This window comes from Plectropomus leopardus, chromosome 24 (assembly GCF_008729295.1).
Source record: "Plectropomus leopardus isolate mb chromosome 24, YSFRI_Pleo_2.0, whole genome shotgun sequence".
Classification (NCBI taxonomy): domain Eukaryota; kingdom Metazoa; phylum Chordata; class Actinopteri; order Perciformes; family Serranidae; genus Plectropomus; species Plectropomus leopardus.
In genome coordinates, this window is record NC_056486.1 from 12,427,556 (window position 1) to 12,442,865 (window position 15,310).

General features: G+C 37.7%; 2 protein-coding genes across 3 annotated transcripts; both read right to left on the reverse strand.

Moving 5' to 3' along the window:
* Positions 1 to 258: 258 nt before the first annotated feature.
* Positions 259 to 3,464, reverse strand: LOC121962739 (acyl-CoA-binding protein-like). The gene is made up of 4 exons (XM_042513025.1): positions 3,384 to 3,464; positions 2,963 to 3,080; positions 1,148 to 1,210; positions 259 to 1,024 (listed from the first exon to the last, which is right to left on the reverse strand). The coding sequence occupies exons 1-4, from the start codon at positions 3,387 to 3,389 to the stop codon at positions 948 to 950; spliced, it is 264 nt and encodes an 87-aa protein (XP_042368959.1). The 5' UTR covers positions 3,390 to 3,464; the 3' UTR covers positions 259 to 947.
* On the reverse strand, positions 3,408 to 14,378 carry LOC121962738 (metalloreductase STEAP3-like). Of its 2 annotated transcripts, XM_042513023.1 has the most exons (8): positions 14,311 to 14,378; positions 13,523 to 13,575; positions 13,146 to 13,376; positions 11,976 to 12,242; positions 11,356 to 11,880; positions 10,326 to 10,493; positions 6,459 to 6,754; positions 3,408 to 3,486 (listed from the first exon to the last, which is right to left on the reverse strand). In XM_042513023.1, exons 3-7 carry the CDS (start codon positions 13,359 to 13,361, stop codon positions 6,467 to 6,469), a joined length of 1,464 nt encoding a protein of 487 aa, XP_042368957.1. In that variant the 5' UTR covers positions 13,362 to 13,376; positions 13,523 to 13,575; positions 14,311 to 14,378; the 3' UTR covers positions 3,408 to 3,486; positions 6,459 to 6,466. The 2 variants fall into 2 exon arrangements, with proteins under 2 accessions (XP_042368957.1, XP_042368956.1); XM_042513022.1 differs by lacking the exon at positions 3,408 to 3,486 and having other exon boundaries at positions 5,204 to 6,754.
* Between the last annotated feature and the right edge of the window lie 932 nt (positions 14,379 to 15,310).

Here is a 15,310-nt window from a genome sequence, read left to right on the forward strand (position 1 = left end):
CCAAATTAGCAAGAAACTAGTAAAAAGAACGAGAAATTTACCTGAAAATTAGAAATAAAACAAAAACAGAAAAAGGAAAACAAACAACAGCAAGACTCAGAAAAGATGTTTAAAAGTCAAAGGACGACAAACCAAATCAAAATGTTTGTTCACAATCATTTTCACGCACAGAAAATGAAACCATGCAGGGCGAACGCTGCGTCAGTTGGTTAGTTTTTAGCCACCTAAAAACAGAAAGAGCAAACAACAGTATTTATGTACTTTATATTCAAAATATTAAAGGTCAGTCTTTATTTGATGGCCAGTTCAGTGTACAGATGCTCTGAATTCAAACTATTTTTATGTCAAAATGTACATTGTATTTGCACTTAAAGGAATACTGTGACTTTTTCGAAAAGAAACACTGACAAAATCCACACCGGGCAGTTAGCTTAGCCTAGCATAGAGAGCAGAAGCTGGAAAAAAAGGCATTTTACTTTGACAGGTTAGCTTTATTTCCTGTTTCCACTTGTTATGCCAAGTAAAGCTAATCGTCAGCTGGCTATTGCTATATAATTAGCATACAGACACACAAAAATGCTTTCGACAAGATAATATCGCCCAAAATGTTGCTATTCCTTTAAACACTATTATGTTTTGATTAGTACCACAAAGTACTCCAAATACTCTGTAGCATTTAACCAATTCTATCTTTACACAGTAATAAAGTCCCAAAGACTGTAAAATCAGTTTTAAACGGTGTCCAATTTGTGGTTTTTATTAAGAACAAAATGAGAAAAAAATGAGAAGTGTCAAACCACGGACATCGAAACTTTTTGATGTTGTAATATGACCCTGTCCATGTTTCTGTTTTACTAACTGCTTTTATTTTATTTTTTTGTTTCATTTATTTGTTGAGCCAGAGACAAATGTGCACCTTTGTGGACAATAAAGATTATACTCTCTTTTTACACCGTCCCATATATTGTCTTCATCTCCTCCACCAGATCAATATAGGCGGCCATCGCTTCATTTTTGGACAGACCTGTTAAAATGGAAACAAGCAAACCAAAAAAATATATATTTGTTCACATAAAGCTAAACTACTCTTGCTTTTATGTTTTGCATATACTCTTTATATTATTTTTTGAAGTTTTATCATTCTGACCTTTTCTTTGTGCCCATGCATCCCATTTTCCTCGTCCTGCACGGTCAAGTATCCCTGGACGCTCTGTGGACATTAAAGCAATCATCAACAACTCAAACAAAATGTCATGTAAGCATTAAAAAATACTGCAGAAAAAATGCCCAAATAGATGCTCTTCTGTTATCATTATCATATTCTACAATTAAAAAACCCACACACGATGGGCTTTCTACAGGCTGACTGGAGTATTGTTAGTCAGTATATTTCAATTTGACTAGTTTCAGTCCGCTGAATAACAACATAAGTAAATGATTCAGCATTTATCCACCAAATTTTGGCTTTGAAATACAGGCCTAACACAGTCACAAAATTCCTGGAAAAGTTTTGAAATTAGAAAAAACTGTTGGGTTTTGGTTCAGAATGAACAGGAAAAAAATGAGAAAGCTTTGAACATACATTATTTTGTACATTATTTTGCCTCAGAAAAGGCCCTTGAGCTCTTTCTGTCACTTCGGGTAATCCCTGAGCAGTTTTTTAGGCATCACTTCAGCTTTTTCACAGGTTTAAGTTGAAGACTATGAATTTTTATGTACTCAGTTGATATATTTCTCTCAAATTTTGGGGGGAAAGTATTTGTAAAAAACCCTGTTAGTGAGTACTTCTACTTTTCCAAGATAATCCACCTGAAAAATGTGGTGCAGCAACAAGTAGAACAGACAGCATCATTTCCACGCAGGTGTGGCTCGGGATGGTCACACTTAAAGCCTGGGTGAGGCTAAAGTGTAAAAGGTTGACGTCACAAACTTGTTTTTTTTAAGTGCCAACCGCCAACGTTAACTTTGAGGTTTAGAAAATTATTATTTTTTTAAAAGCTATGGAAAATATCTAGGGAAAAAGGGAAAAAAAGCTAGGGGAAAACTAGATTTATAATTAACATCATTACATGTTTCGAGTCATGTTACAGAGAAGCACCTTTCCATGGTCATTTCCTTGTTTTTTGGGGTTTTTTTTGTTTGTTTGTTTTACTGCTTTCCCAGGTAATTTCTTTGTACTTTTTGCTAATTTCTTGCTAGTTTTGAGTTGTTTTTTCTTCTACTGATCATTACCTTCTTCCTATGTTTCTGACAGAGGTCAAGCCAATCTGCTCAGGCTGAGAAGGGTTAATGTTACAGATAAATAAGACTGATGTGGAGCCTGAAGTTCTGATTGTGGATTTGATCTGCAGTGTTCACATTTTAAATGTCACTTTATGTTTTATTTTGTTTAATTTTCTCAAATAATGTTTTTCTTTTTCTAATATTTATTTCATTAAAAGAACTGTTTTATTTTTCTTTTGTTTGTGTTTTGTCTTTGTTATTGTTTGCAGTTTATTTAGGTGAGACATCTGTATATGCCTTTATGCACAATCTCTTTTAATCTGTTGTTTTACTTTTGTCCTGGTTTTATTGTGCAATAAAAAATAAATAAATAAAATAAACATTAATGACTAAGTTTTTATGGGCTTTAAAATCCTCATTCTGTATGTTCATGTTACAAATATTTTTTTTTCGTCATATGCACACAGTCACTTTTTACATCCATTTTTGTTTAAAAGGCTGTAAAGACAAATCATTTTGAAAAATCATTTTGGCTTTTTGAAATTTTTTCAATTCTGTCAATCCAGGGATCTTTCATACAAATACACGTGACTTGTCAGACCTCATTCTTTGTGGCCGCGCCCTGGCGGCAGTCTGCCGCTGCACACTGGTTATCTCAGAGCACATCATGACATCATTTTCAGGGTTTCCATAGAAATTCTACGTTAAGACACCTTCACAAAAAGTAACAGAAACTCACCTGTGTTACAATCCCCACATGTTGCCTGCTTATACAGGCCGTACAGGTCACCCAGGTGTTTGTAGCTTGGTCTATTTACCAATTTTGTCGCCTCGTCCGCTGCTTTTTGAAAGGACTCCTGACAGAATGAAAAAAAGAAAAACTTTAAGCTGATACAGACATCTTAAAAGTATCCCATCTTAACACCAGCTGTATGCTTAATTCACAAAACGTAAAATGATTTTTATTGTTCTTGTTCAATGATCTGACTCATTGCTTTATTACATTAACACAACTTTAAACATGTAGCTGAGCAGAGGTAAAAAAAAACAAAACTGCATACACTGAATCTGGATGAGCAAACGCACGAGATTATTTCATAGGAGCATAAATCTTCTCTGTAACTTTGAATGAAAGGCTGAAATTCAGAAGAGATACTCACCTCCATGACGGCTGTGTGAGAGTGACACACCCTGCTGCTGCTGCACCTTGCTGCTCGTCCAACTTGTCCTGCAATAATGTCCTCTTGTCTCTGTCAGGATTTGCTGAGGAAAAGAAAGTGGGAGGTAGATTTTTAAGGCCACACTGTCGGCAAAGACAGCAGGAGACCAGCTGCTATTCTGTTTCACAACTCTTAAATCAAACGTTATAGTAAAGGAAGAGTACACTTTTAATAGGACAACTGATTTTTTTCATATTTTGACACACACTCACAATGTGGACATAACACCAGAAGTCTTCACCCACCTTTTTTTCTTTTAAGAATTTTGAAGCCTCTTTGACATATTTGACTAGAAATAATCTTTTTTTTTTTTTTTTTTTAACTTTTCTAAAGCACAGATTTATCTAAAACAAACAAACAAACAAAAAAACAATTTAGCTTTGGGATATGGGAGGGAAATTATTTCTCCACAAGATGGCAGCATCCACATATTAAATGATCTGATGTTGCACACCTTTATTCAATTTTATTAGTTTAAAAAAAAACTAATTTCAATAAATGAAACAAAAATCTATTTCACATCATCTGACATAAACACAAAAGTGAAAAAAATGTAGAAAAAAATGTTTATTCTATCTTCTCGAAATTTCCATTTGAAATCTTCACATTCATGCCTTTGTGGTTAAAGACTGCTTTGATTTCAGTTTTGATGTCATTTTTTAGTTAGATTCATTAAACATCTATAAATCACGGAACAGAGAATCATCTTTGGCAAAAATGCATAAAACTGAGAAAACATAAAACTAGAAAGGCTGAAATCACACAGCAGCTGAAAACTGTTGTTCCTGCACATAAAGAAAACAGTAAAAAAAAAAAAAAAGTTTTGTAACATCCAGTTGATATTTTTGTTAGTAAAAAGTGTACTGATGGGTATTTATCAGCAGGTCAGTTTAGTACAACACTATATTGTAACCATGTAACAAAAAAAGAAAAAAGGAAGGAAACACATCACGAAAATTATGTAACCAGTTTTCTGTGCTACACAATGCAAACCAACACAGTTCAGCAAAGTGTGCAGACGCAGTGACGCCTCACACTTTGGCTTTCCAGTTGCACTTAGAGTTTATAAACGACACCTGAGTAAGGGACTGTATACAAATTATTAGGCTGAGGGGTGGTGATTTTGTAATTTTCTTTTTATAAGCGAACACAGTCTGACTTTCTTGAAACATTTCTAATGTGATCAATTCTGGGAGCAACTTTTAAATCCATAAACTCACAAACTAAAAAACCTTGTGCATAAAACTCAAAGAGCTCAGCATTTAGCAGCCCATAGTTCAAACACAGAAACTGGCTAAAGTACGAGGTACACAGAATTTTCCACACATTAAGTTGCTAATTTCACTTTCTAATTTGCCCAAAAGTGGAGGATATTTAAATTTGGGCACATCTTCTCAATGTTTCTTCACTTAGTAATAAATAGTTCCAGGACTTTTCTTTTGAGGTTTTGAAGATGATGACAATATCTTATTGGACAGTATTGTAGTATTTAGCTAAATGTATATTGTAAATTTTTCATTAAAAACCTTTATTTTTGTCCTTGAGAATTATTATCAAGAGCAGGTTATGAAAAAAAAGTTTACATAAAATTAAGACTCTGACCTGTGAAACAGAAATATAAATAATATAATAACATATATATATCCAACATGTATGTTGATATGTGCACTGTTTGTACATTTGTGTGTAAGTACTAATGTTAAGGACTTGATCAAACTCAATAATGATTTATAATATAAGGGACTAGTTTATTTTTTAAGTCAACTGGGCAGGCGACTCTGAATGAGGTCTCTCTTTTGGACGAGTGTCTCTTATTGGGATATCTCTATAAACAGATATCTGCATATGGCTGCACAACATTTGGGCTACAGTCCCAGACTTGTTAATGGAAGCATTTTGGTGTCTGTTTTATAGTCTGTGGAGTTCTGATCAATCATCAATCTACCCTAGTTTCGACTTGCCCGTGTTCAATAGGATTGTCTGGCTTTCTGTAATTTTTTCTATGTATCCAATTCTCAGTTTTCTTTGTTTGTCAAAGCTCTTTGTAACTTTAAAACGCGGTATATAAATGAAGTTTTTATTATTGTTGTGGTCCTTGTTATTATCCCCGAATCCATCGGCTATCATTTCATGAAAACGTAGCTTTTCAACAATTTATCTGCATTGATCCGTTTATGGACATTAGCTGAAATGTCATTTGGACATGTCTCAAGTTGCTAATCAAAACATAACTGGTGTACAAAGGAGGCCCGGATATCCGCTGGCTACGGCTATAACTCCAGAAATACTGGCCTTTGCCCACGGAGGCTTATCATCTTAAGCAGATTGGTGCAAAGATTGAGGGGAGGGTCCAAAAAACTATATTAATAGTGTCGGAGAGGGTCTTGCTTTTTTTTTGTGTTTTTTTAAGTGAAACATAAGGTTCACTCTCTTCAACATCCCAATAATTTTTATACAGTCCCTAACAGTTTTAATGTGACAACATATTAAATTTTCAAAGTACTAAAATAAAAAAAGAAACACTGATGTCACAACGGTGACGGCAAAAATAACAAAACCACGTCTGCTGCTATTCTAGCAAGTTTACAAACTACTGAAGGCTGGCTGATCAGGATCTGTGCAGCAGGCTGAAGTGCAAGAAGAGGACAAAAACGTCGAAACCTTGAAGTGACAGGAATGCAAAAGCTAAGAGGAAGTCTCCTGCTGCTGAAGTCTTCAGCAGGTTCATCAGAAGTCTAACAGTGACTGTTTTGCTTAAATGAAACCAGGATAGTGTTCTTCTTCAGCTGCAGGTACCAACACATAATAAATTAAACTCAGAAGCATAAGGACAAACTATACTCATTAGTGACGATGCATAGTGCAATAAGGTTGACGGCCGCCGCTCTACTGCTCAAATATCTCTAAGGAACTACCAGCTGATTGGTTAAAGAGGCTCAGACGTCTCTGGATCTCTCAGAGAGGAGCCGTCGATACATTCCACCGCTCTGTAAATCATTTATCTCCACATCTTACAGTGTCTCTCACACATTGCTGACATCCTCCAGCCCGTTGCGGCAGTCGTCGTCTGGCAGGGTGAAGCGGATGTGTCGGCTCTTCTCCCAGCCGCGGCGGATCTGCCTGAGCCGCAGGGCCACGCAGGGCACCAAGAGAACCAGGCGGCCCAGAAGAACCACCAGGGGAAGAAACAAGACCAGCATGAAGGTGGGAGGCAGGCAGAAGCGGTACTGGGCGAAATCGAAGGCTCGGTCCCAGCCAAAGAGGAGCGTGTGGAGGGTGGCCATGGACAAGGCGCAGTAACCTAATGTGGACTGCAGGGGGTAAAGCAGAGCGTCAGGTTGAAACAACATCACAATCGTCCTGTCCTCCAAATTTATCACCCACATGGTTGAAGAAAAAAAAAAAGCGAGATTTTCCCTTGAAGTGACTCCTCTTGTGTCCAGCCAGTCCACTACATTAGCTCATGGTGTTACAGGCGACTGCAGACCCTGAGGACACACACTGACCTACCACCACGACCTGACTGAACCCCACCAGAGTGTGCGTGTGTGTGTGTGTGTGTGTGTGCGCCATATACTGTCCCTACAGGGCCAACTAATTAAAAAACTTCCCAAGGTTGAGTCGCGTAGTGGCCAGGGGTTAAAAATAGCCTAATTTTTCCTCGTTCACACACTGACTGAGCAGAGTGGGTCACAATTATTTCCACTTGACAGTGATGACTTTTTATGACGGTGCTTTCGAGGGCTCAACCAAATAGATTGAAGCTTTGATGATTCATTCATAACGTTGACATCTGAATACTAAAATGAGCTTTAAAATGCTTTTTTTGCTCTATTTCTTCTGATTAAACCTGGTATTTCTGCAGAGCTGCAGTCTGTTAGGGAGGGAATCACCCGTGGTATTATCACAATACTTTAGTCATGATTTTATTATCAGAGTTATTTTTTAAATTTTTTTATCGTTTTGCAAAATGCTGAGTATTATGATTACATATATTATGATAGATTGCAATTTATTGCCATTTTTTTCAAATATAAATTGTGTACCAAAAGAAAAAATGTCAATGTTTTTTTTTTTTACCTAATAACATTTTTTTAAATTTTAATTTAATTTTTTGAATTCATAGTAGACATTTGACCTGTCTCAGCGGAAAAAACAGATGGAACTACAACAAGTGGAAAGTGTGTCCCCTTTGTGGCATCTATGATCAAGTATTGATCCACTGCGGAAAGTAGTCCCCAACAAATGCTTTATTTCCTTCAGTTTATGTAACATTTGCTTAACCTACAGATCCTGCTGTTTCAGGATTTTTTTTTTTGCCATTTTTTAAATGAAACCATCATATATAAACCATCTTTTTGTCACACACTGGGTAAGTTGTAAAGTATTGTTGGTTTTTTGTTGTAATTTGGTGACAATCATTAAGATTATAGCATTCCTTAAGACTAATCGATGGCACCTTTTTGCTGTTTCTTTTCAGTACAACATTATAGGGCAGCAATACGTGGAATTATAAACAATGTAGCTACCACAGTTCGGGCTGTTTTGACAGGAGGTTTTGTGCACAATTACTGTAACTATAACAATTAGTGTTAACATAAAATACTGTGCTCATAATTTTGGCCTCAAAATCTCACGTAGCGCTCAAAATTAAAACACTGCAATCAAATTAGGTCAGTTTAAAACCTGTATTTTGGTTCATTTTGTCAAGAGGAACGAGAGGGAAAAAAATTCTCATCCAGTTTGTGTTCACACATTTTTTTTAACATATGAACCGAGAGCTGCAAACATGAAGTAATATGAAGTGACATGTAACTCAATCATTGGACAGGTAGGTGATGTCACACTGCATCATCATCATCGTTACGTGGGGAAATCAAAGCGCGGTGACTGGCAGCCCGTCACGCTGCACTTTACTGAACATCTTAATGTTCTCTGATGTCACAAACAGCTCAGCGAGGACGAACCGATTATGAGAATTATTAGTTGAGGCTGGAAATGGACCTCACTTCAAAGGCCAACCGCAGTAACGACACCAACACTGAAACCGAGAAAAACGCGGCTTCAAAGTTTTTTTTACTTTTGACTGAAGTCATTGGCAGAAAATCCATAAGGTCATTTTAAACACCACAAACCACGCTAGATTATCTGATCTATGACCCCAAAAATGCTCTAAAACTCTCATTACTGCTATCTGCCTTCATATTACCGAAAACAGCAATATGGTGCATAACTGCAATTTAGTGTATTATCTTTTTCAGCTTGAGGAAAACAGTTTTCATTTCTTGCTGGATTCAGTTTAAATTTGTTTCATTTGTAGATGTCCGTTTGAAATGTAAGAGAAAAATTTACCCTGAGGTATTATTATAATTTTGTTGTAATATTAATATTAATTAACATTACCTGCCATTAGAGATTTGCCATTTAGGATAATACAGGTATAATTTTCAACATGACAAAAAAAATTCATATGGTAACAATATTCCAACATGTTCAGAAAATGACATCATAATACTTTGCAAAGCAACAACCAGAATGGTTGAAAGGGATTACAGATTTTTTACTGAATATCTGAAGGCAAACTGTTACATTTCTGCTGACATATAAAACTATAACACTTATTTTGTTGCTATTGCATGTTCATGTAGTCAATAATAAAAAATACTTTATATTTTTTAGTATTTTGTCATCAAGAATATCACAAAAATACCCTGACATATCGTGATATTTATTTCATCAGCTACATTTACTGTGGTTTGCATTGGAATTTGATTGGATTTTGTAGTGACAGCAATTTTTTATATGCTATTCAGAAAAGAAGATGATGGGACAAAGACATTTTGTCACAAGATAGAAGAGATATCCAAAGGTTTAGTTTTAGGCGTAACTCATTTCTGATCAGTACTTGTAGTTACTGTGGTTAGCCTTTGCAGGGCAGAGTATTGTTTTGTAATATTACGGGTGTGTGTGTGTGTGGGGGGGGGGGGGGGGTTACTGTGTGGTTGTTAAGTTTAATCAACTTTTAATGAGGAACTGCTGAAACACACCTCTGGTTTGTAGTATTTTACCACTGCTTTAGCTCCTTTTTTTACAAAAGAGCTTCAATTTGCAAAATTTTTCACTGTCAAATTCAAAATGTTCATGTCAAGCAGACAGTTTTCTGCCTTTAGGGACGAAGGTAAAACCTTAGTGCGCATGAGGCCGATGCTCAAACACAGGACGACACAAGAACAACTCTCACATGTGCACAGATATTTCTAAACGCGTAAACACGTACAGATAACACACACACACACGAACACACTGTCCTGCTGTGGGTCTAGATGTGCTGGGCAGAAAGTTGCTTTTCATCACGCCGCCTGTCAGCACATGACTAATCTGACGGCCACCGGATTAGTTGAACGGAAAGATGAAAGGGAAAAGGCATCACCGACGGACCGCCAGTCCTGGAGAAATGGAGGCCACGGTGGGGGGAGTTAAGGGGGAGAGGAGAGGAGGAAGTGTGTGAGTCACTCCACTCCTGATGGCTTTGTCACAGCCCGAATGTAACGCCAAATCTGGGGCAGCTGCAGGAGTGTCTGTTTGTGCGATGTGAGCATGCAGGAGACACAGCGTGCATCTGTCCACACGTCAGCGTGATGCCGAACTCTGCCTGTATGTTTATGTGTCAAGTGACTGTCAATCTTTGGACATCTTTCTGTATTAATATGTCTTTGACCTCGTGTCCAACAAGAACTGACACCTTTTTTTTCTGCAGGATATATTCAGAGGAAAAACAGTACTTGTAGGGGAAACATTCAATATTACTTTTCTTTATGTAACTCTTACATCACTCCCTGTGTGTGTGTGTGTGTGTGTGTGTGTGTGTGTGTGTGTGTATACCTGTATGAAGCTGAACTCCCTCCAGTTGACAGCGTTGGCCACTGAGGGCAGCGAGGTGACAGCCAGCAGAGAGAGCAGCCCGAGGGCCATGATGCCCACTGAGAGGTACAGCTCCATCCGCCACACCTCCTCGTCATTCCACAAGTCCTCCGCGCCGCCCTCCTTCATCTGGACATCACGTAATAAACAAATACATCCTCAGTGCATATAGGGTATTTAACAACACATGTAGTGACAATCAAGGTTTATATAAAGGTGTATACAACTATTTTGATACACAAATACACCAATGAAAGCAAAACTAGCCAGATGCAGATGAACATTGTGATATTCTTTGGCAATATCGCAATACACAATAAAATCGCAATACACAGTACATATCTTGCTATTCTAAAATCTCCTCTAAACTAGACTACTAAAGCACTAAAGCACTAAATGAGACCACACTTACAGTAAAGTTCAATAAAGCAACGGCAGCTGTATGATAAGGTTAAAGTACTTTTTTAGTGACGTTAAATGAACTACAGTTACAATAAAGTATAATTAGGGTACTGTTGTGATAAAGTTATATAAAGCACTGTCATAATGAAGTTAAATAAAGTTCTGTTATATTAAAGTTAAATAAAGTACTGTAATTATAAATTCAAATAAAGTACTGTCATAATAAAAAAAAATAAAGCACTGTAAACTCTAATAAAGTTAAATGAATTTAAGTACTGTTAAATAAAGTTAAATAAAACTGCGGTTTTTATTTTATTACATTTTATTTAAGTTCAATAAAGTACTGTTACAATTAAGTTAAATTAAATAATAACAATGGATAAAGCACTGTCAAAATAACATTAAATGAAGCATTTTTTAGTAAAGTTAAATCAAGTATTTGTATAGAGCACTGTAGAAATAAAGTTCAATCGAGTATTTTCATAATAAAGTTGAATCGGTCTGGAGCTCGACTGTAATCGATAATTTGCCTCTACTTGACGCGTTCACCTCCCTCATGCTCAGACGCTCCTCTGCCTCTTTCTCTCACCTGTTTAAAAGCCATGAGCAGTTTGAAGCGAGCAGACTTCCTCATGGGGAGACACAGACTGTAGACGGCGTGGAGAGCCGCACATAGAAAGCTACACAGCCCGAACTGCTTCCTGACGGTTAGCCATCGGTCCAGCCAGTTCGGGAAGCGATTGTACTTGGTGCCCGACAACAGCTGGAGGAAAGCGGCCAACAAACCAGGCAGGTAGACCAGGGAGAGCATCACCAAAGCCACGGAGGGCAGAGTGACATTCACGGTCTCGATGGGCATTTTGTAGAAAACGCTCTTCCCTGCTTTGACGTAGGGCTGCAGGACGTCCCGGAGGAAGTTGTACACGTAGAAGAAGATGAACAGGGACAGGGTGCAGAGGACTGGGAGGCGCCAGGAGGGAAACAGATGGAGGGGGAGGTTTTCGATCTCAAGAGAAGAGGACAGGAGGCCCATGTCGACGGGGACGAAGCCCATTCTGCGACAGAGCTGCATCACAGAGCTCTTGGCCTTGCTGCTGTTACTGCACAGGAAAATCTGGAGGAAAAGTTCAGAGGTGCTCAATAGAACTGCGTATGTCGCTTACACGTTTCACTGAATCTACACCTCAAGCGTCAGCTGATGTGGTCTACCTGTCTGCTTCCATCCCGAGGCCCCCTCTGGAGCGTCCACGCCGATATGGTGTTAAACCCTTTGACTACAGAGCTCTCTGGAAACAGGTCGGCCAGCTGCTCGGCATACGAGGGCCCGTCTCGGTTGATTCGCACACCGTTGCTGACATCCACCAGTGTCTTTCCCGCGAGCGCCGGCTTCAGTTCCACCAGCGTGGAGTGGTGCTCCGGGAACACGGCCACAAACACCAGGTCTGCCTGGCTGGCTGCCTCCATCTGAGACGTCACCTGGAGGACAGAGACAGAAATGTTATTTCCCACATACCACAGAGGTACATAATGATACAGGAACATCACAAGACATCACCATGTGCAGTTAACCCTTTCAAACCTGGATCGACATCACTTTTCTGGTGCTGCATTCACACGCCTTTCACAAATATTTAAAACTCTGAACCCAGAGCAAATCGGTTTGATTTCTTCGGACGCGTAGGTAAAAAACAACAAACAACTTGGCGGAAATGTCTCAGAAATTTCAAGAAATCAGTATATTTAGAAAACTACTTTTATTTTTTTCTTTGAGAACTATGCTTCTAATTCTCATAATTATATATTTTCAGCTTTTTTAAATAGAATTATTATAAGCAGTTTTTCATGTCATTTCCTCTTCTTTTTTTTTCTTTTAACCTTCCCGTTTTTTTCTTTCCTGTTTTTCTGTTTGTTTTTTGATCATTTTCAGGTAATTTTCTTGTTCTTTCTTGCTAATTTTTGGGTCATTTGTTCTCAAGTTGCTCATTGCCTTCTCCCTAAGTTTTTCAAAAAATAAATAAAGCCAATTTTCCAACATTTCAGTGGGTTAAGTACCAGGTGATCAACTAAATAACTAGCCAAAGAATTATTAAACCCCTAATTTGGCAACTAAGAACCTTTTTCTGACGATATAAACATAAAATGTTTAATCAAGCCCTTTATTCAGTTCCCACACCACAATTGGACCTCATTTTTTAACTGAGATTATCTAACAGTTACTATTCAGGATAAAAACAACAGTTATTATGCCTTGTGGCTAAAGTCAGAGTGAATATATAATTATCACCACAGGGAGAGAAACAAAAACACTAATTATATGGTGGTGAGTGTCACTGTGTGTGTGTGTGTGTGTGTGTGTGTGTGTGTGTGTGTGTGTGTCACCTCGGCCTCTTCAGGGAACAAAGCCGCAGAGCGTTTGGGGTTTCGACTCCCAACTACCACCTGGTAGCCGGAGGCCACCAGCCTTCTCGCCAGGGAGCGGGAGAAGTCACCCGTCCCCAGGATGCCAATAACTGGAGCGCCAGCTTCAGACATGGACGCTTCGAGATGTCTGGAGCCTCCTCCACGGATTAAAGGCCTTGACATCTCATCAGGCATAATGCACTGATGAGTCTATGGAGAGGACACATGGTCATTAGTTTGGCTTATGTTTATTTATGGTTCCTAAAATGCACATTAAAAAAGAATATTAAGGAGAATAAAAAGCAAGATTTTTTTAAATTTGACATTAAGATGCTGATATTTTCTCATTTACTTACAGACTGTGGTAGGTGTGGAGCTCAGAGGCTTGTTTTTTCATGCAGCATAAGACCTAAAATAGTAAGTAACAGTGAGTCATGTATAAAATATGCAGTTTTACATGCAGTTCTATCTTGCCATTTGTCTGCTTAAGGATTCCAATTATCTCCTGTCTCAGTTGACATGTCCTAGATCCGTACAGTAACTCTGCATTGTCAAAGCAATGAGCGGCCATCCAATAATAGCATAAAAGGAAGAAGACAGTAACAGCCGACTCTGTGACCAGCTGGCTCAGAAAATATGATACCACAGATACGCAGCTTTAACAAACAAGTCTGCCAATCATGCCAAACTTCATTTAGAATCTAATGTTAAATTAATGACACCCTCAGCGTGCGCTAACGTTACTTCCATTAGCAGCAAATATAGTAAAAATGTACTTTTTACGGAAGTACTGTTCAAACAGTTATCTTGTTACATGCCGAATTTACCAGAAACCTGCCACTCTTCAGAAACCGTCTCTAAAAATGTTCATTATCTATTAAAACTGTCCGTTTCGCGATAAAACAATAAACTGCGAGAAATCCATATTGATATTCTCTATAACAGAAACGTGCCACCTTGCTTCTTGTCCTTGACTGAACTCGTGGAAACTTTACGTCCGAATAAAGTTCCTCTCCTTATCAAACAGGACGACACAGGCGAAGACACGTGTACATATGAATAAAATAATCGCTTATATAACATAATTTAACTTCTGTTAGTGCTTTAAAGTGATACATTTTTAGTAACTTTCAGTTTAACTCACCCTCGTTTGTCCGCTCTCTGTAAAGTGAAGCGTTTCTTCTTCCTGATAAGATGACGCAGCAGCCAAAGCCCCGCCCCAACCACGCCTACACGTGCGCGCAGAAGATAAAAGAGAGACAGCTATGGGCTCCAAAAAAAAAAAGAATTTAAAATGCAATGAATATGATCTTGGAATCTATTCAGATGCCACATAACAGGCTTTGGACCAAAAAATTATACAGCACATTTTAACAAAGTGCAAAAGTACAAAGGTGATAAATCCACAAAATTAGGTAGGCTATAAATAAAAAATAGGTGTGCCCACTACCTGAATTTAAAAACACATTATTTTATAACATTATTGGCATGTTAACATGTCGAACTAACGTAGTGAATATGATGATTATTAGGGACTGTTTGTTATTTATAAGAGGGGAGGGCTGGTGTAAAGCGGGGGAGGAACTTCTAATAATTTTTTAAGCACTGGGGAGGGAGTTAGGACCTTTGATTTGGCTTTCGGTAGGGACATTCAACTTTAAATTGCAGTATTTTGTATTTATTTTAACCCTTTGACACCTGGGCAAAAACATGGAAGGAAGACAATGAAGACTTAAGAGGAAATAATCTTGAAATTAGCAGGATAGCAGTAAAAAGTAGAACAACATTACCTCAAAGTTAGCACGAAAGCCCCAAACATACAAAACCAAAAAAATAAAATAAAAAAACAAACTGAAAACTGCTTTAAAATTATATCAATTCTGTAAAGATAATTTTCGATATTTTAGATATAATTATGATAATTATTAATCCAGACATTTTTCCTCACGTTTATTTTCTTTTGTTTGTTTTCTAAATCTATTAATTATTTTATTTGCTGGACATTTCTTTCCAAAGTGCAAATTGCCTTTTTTCCCGTGTTTTTTAAATAAATCAAACCAATTTTTTCAGGGTTCAAAGGTTTAAAAACTTGTAAAAGGCGTTTGAATGCACTACAAGAGAAGTAATGTCAATCCAGGTTTCAA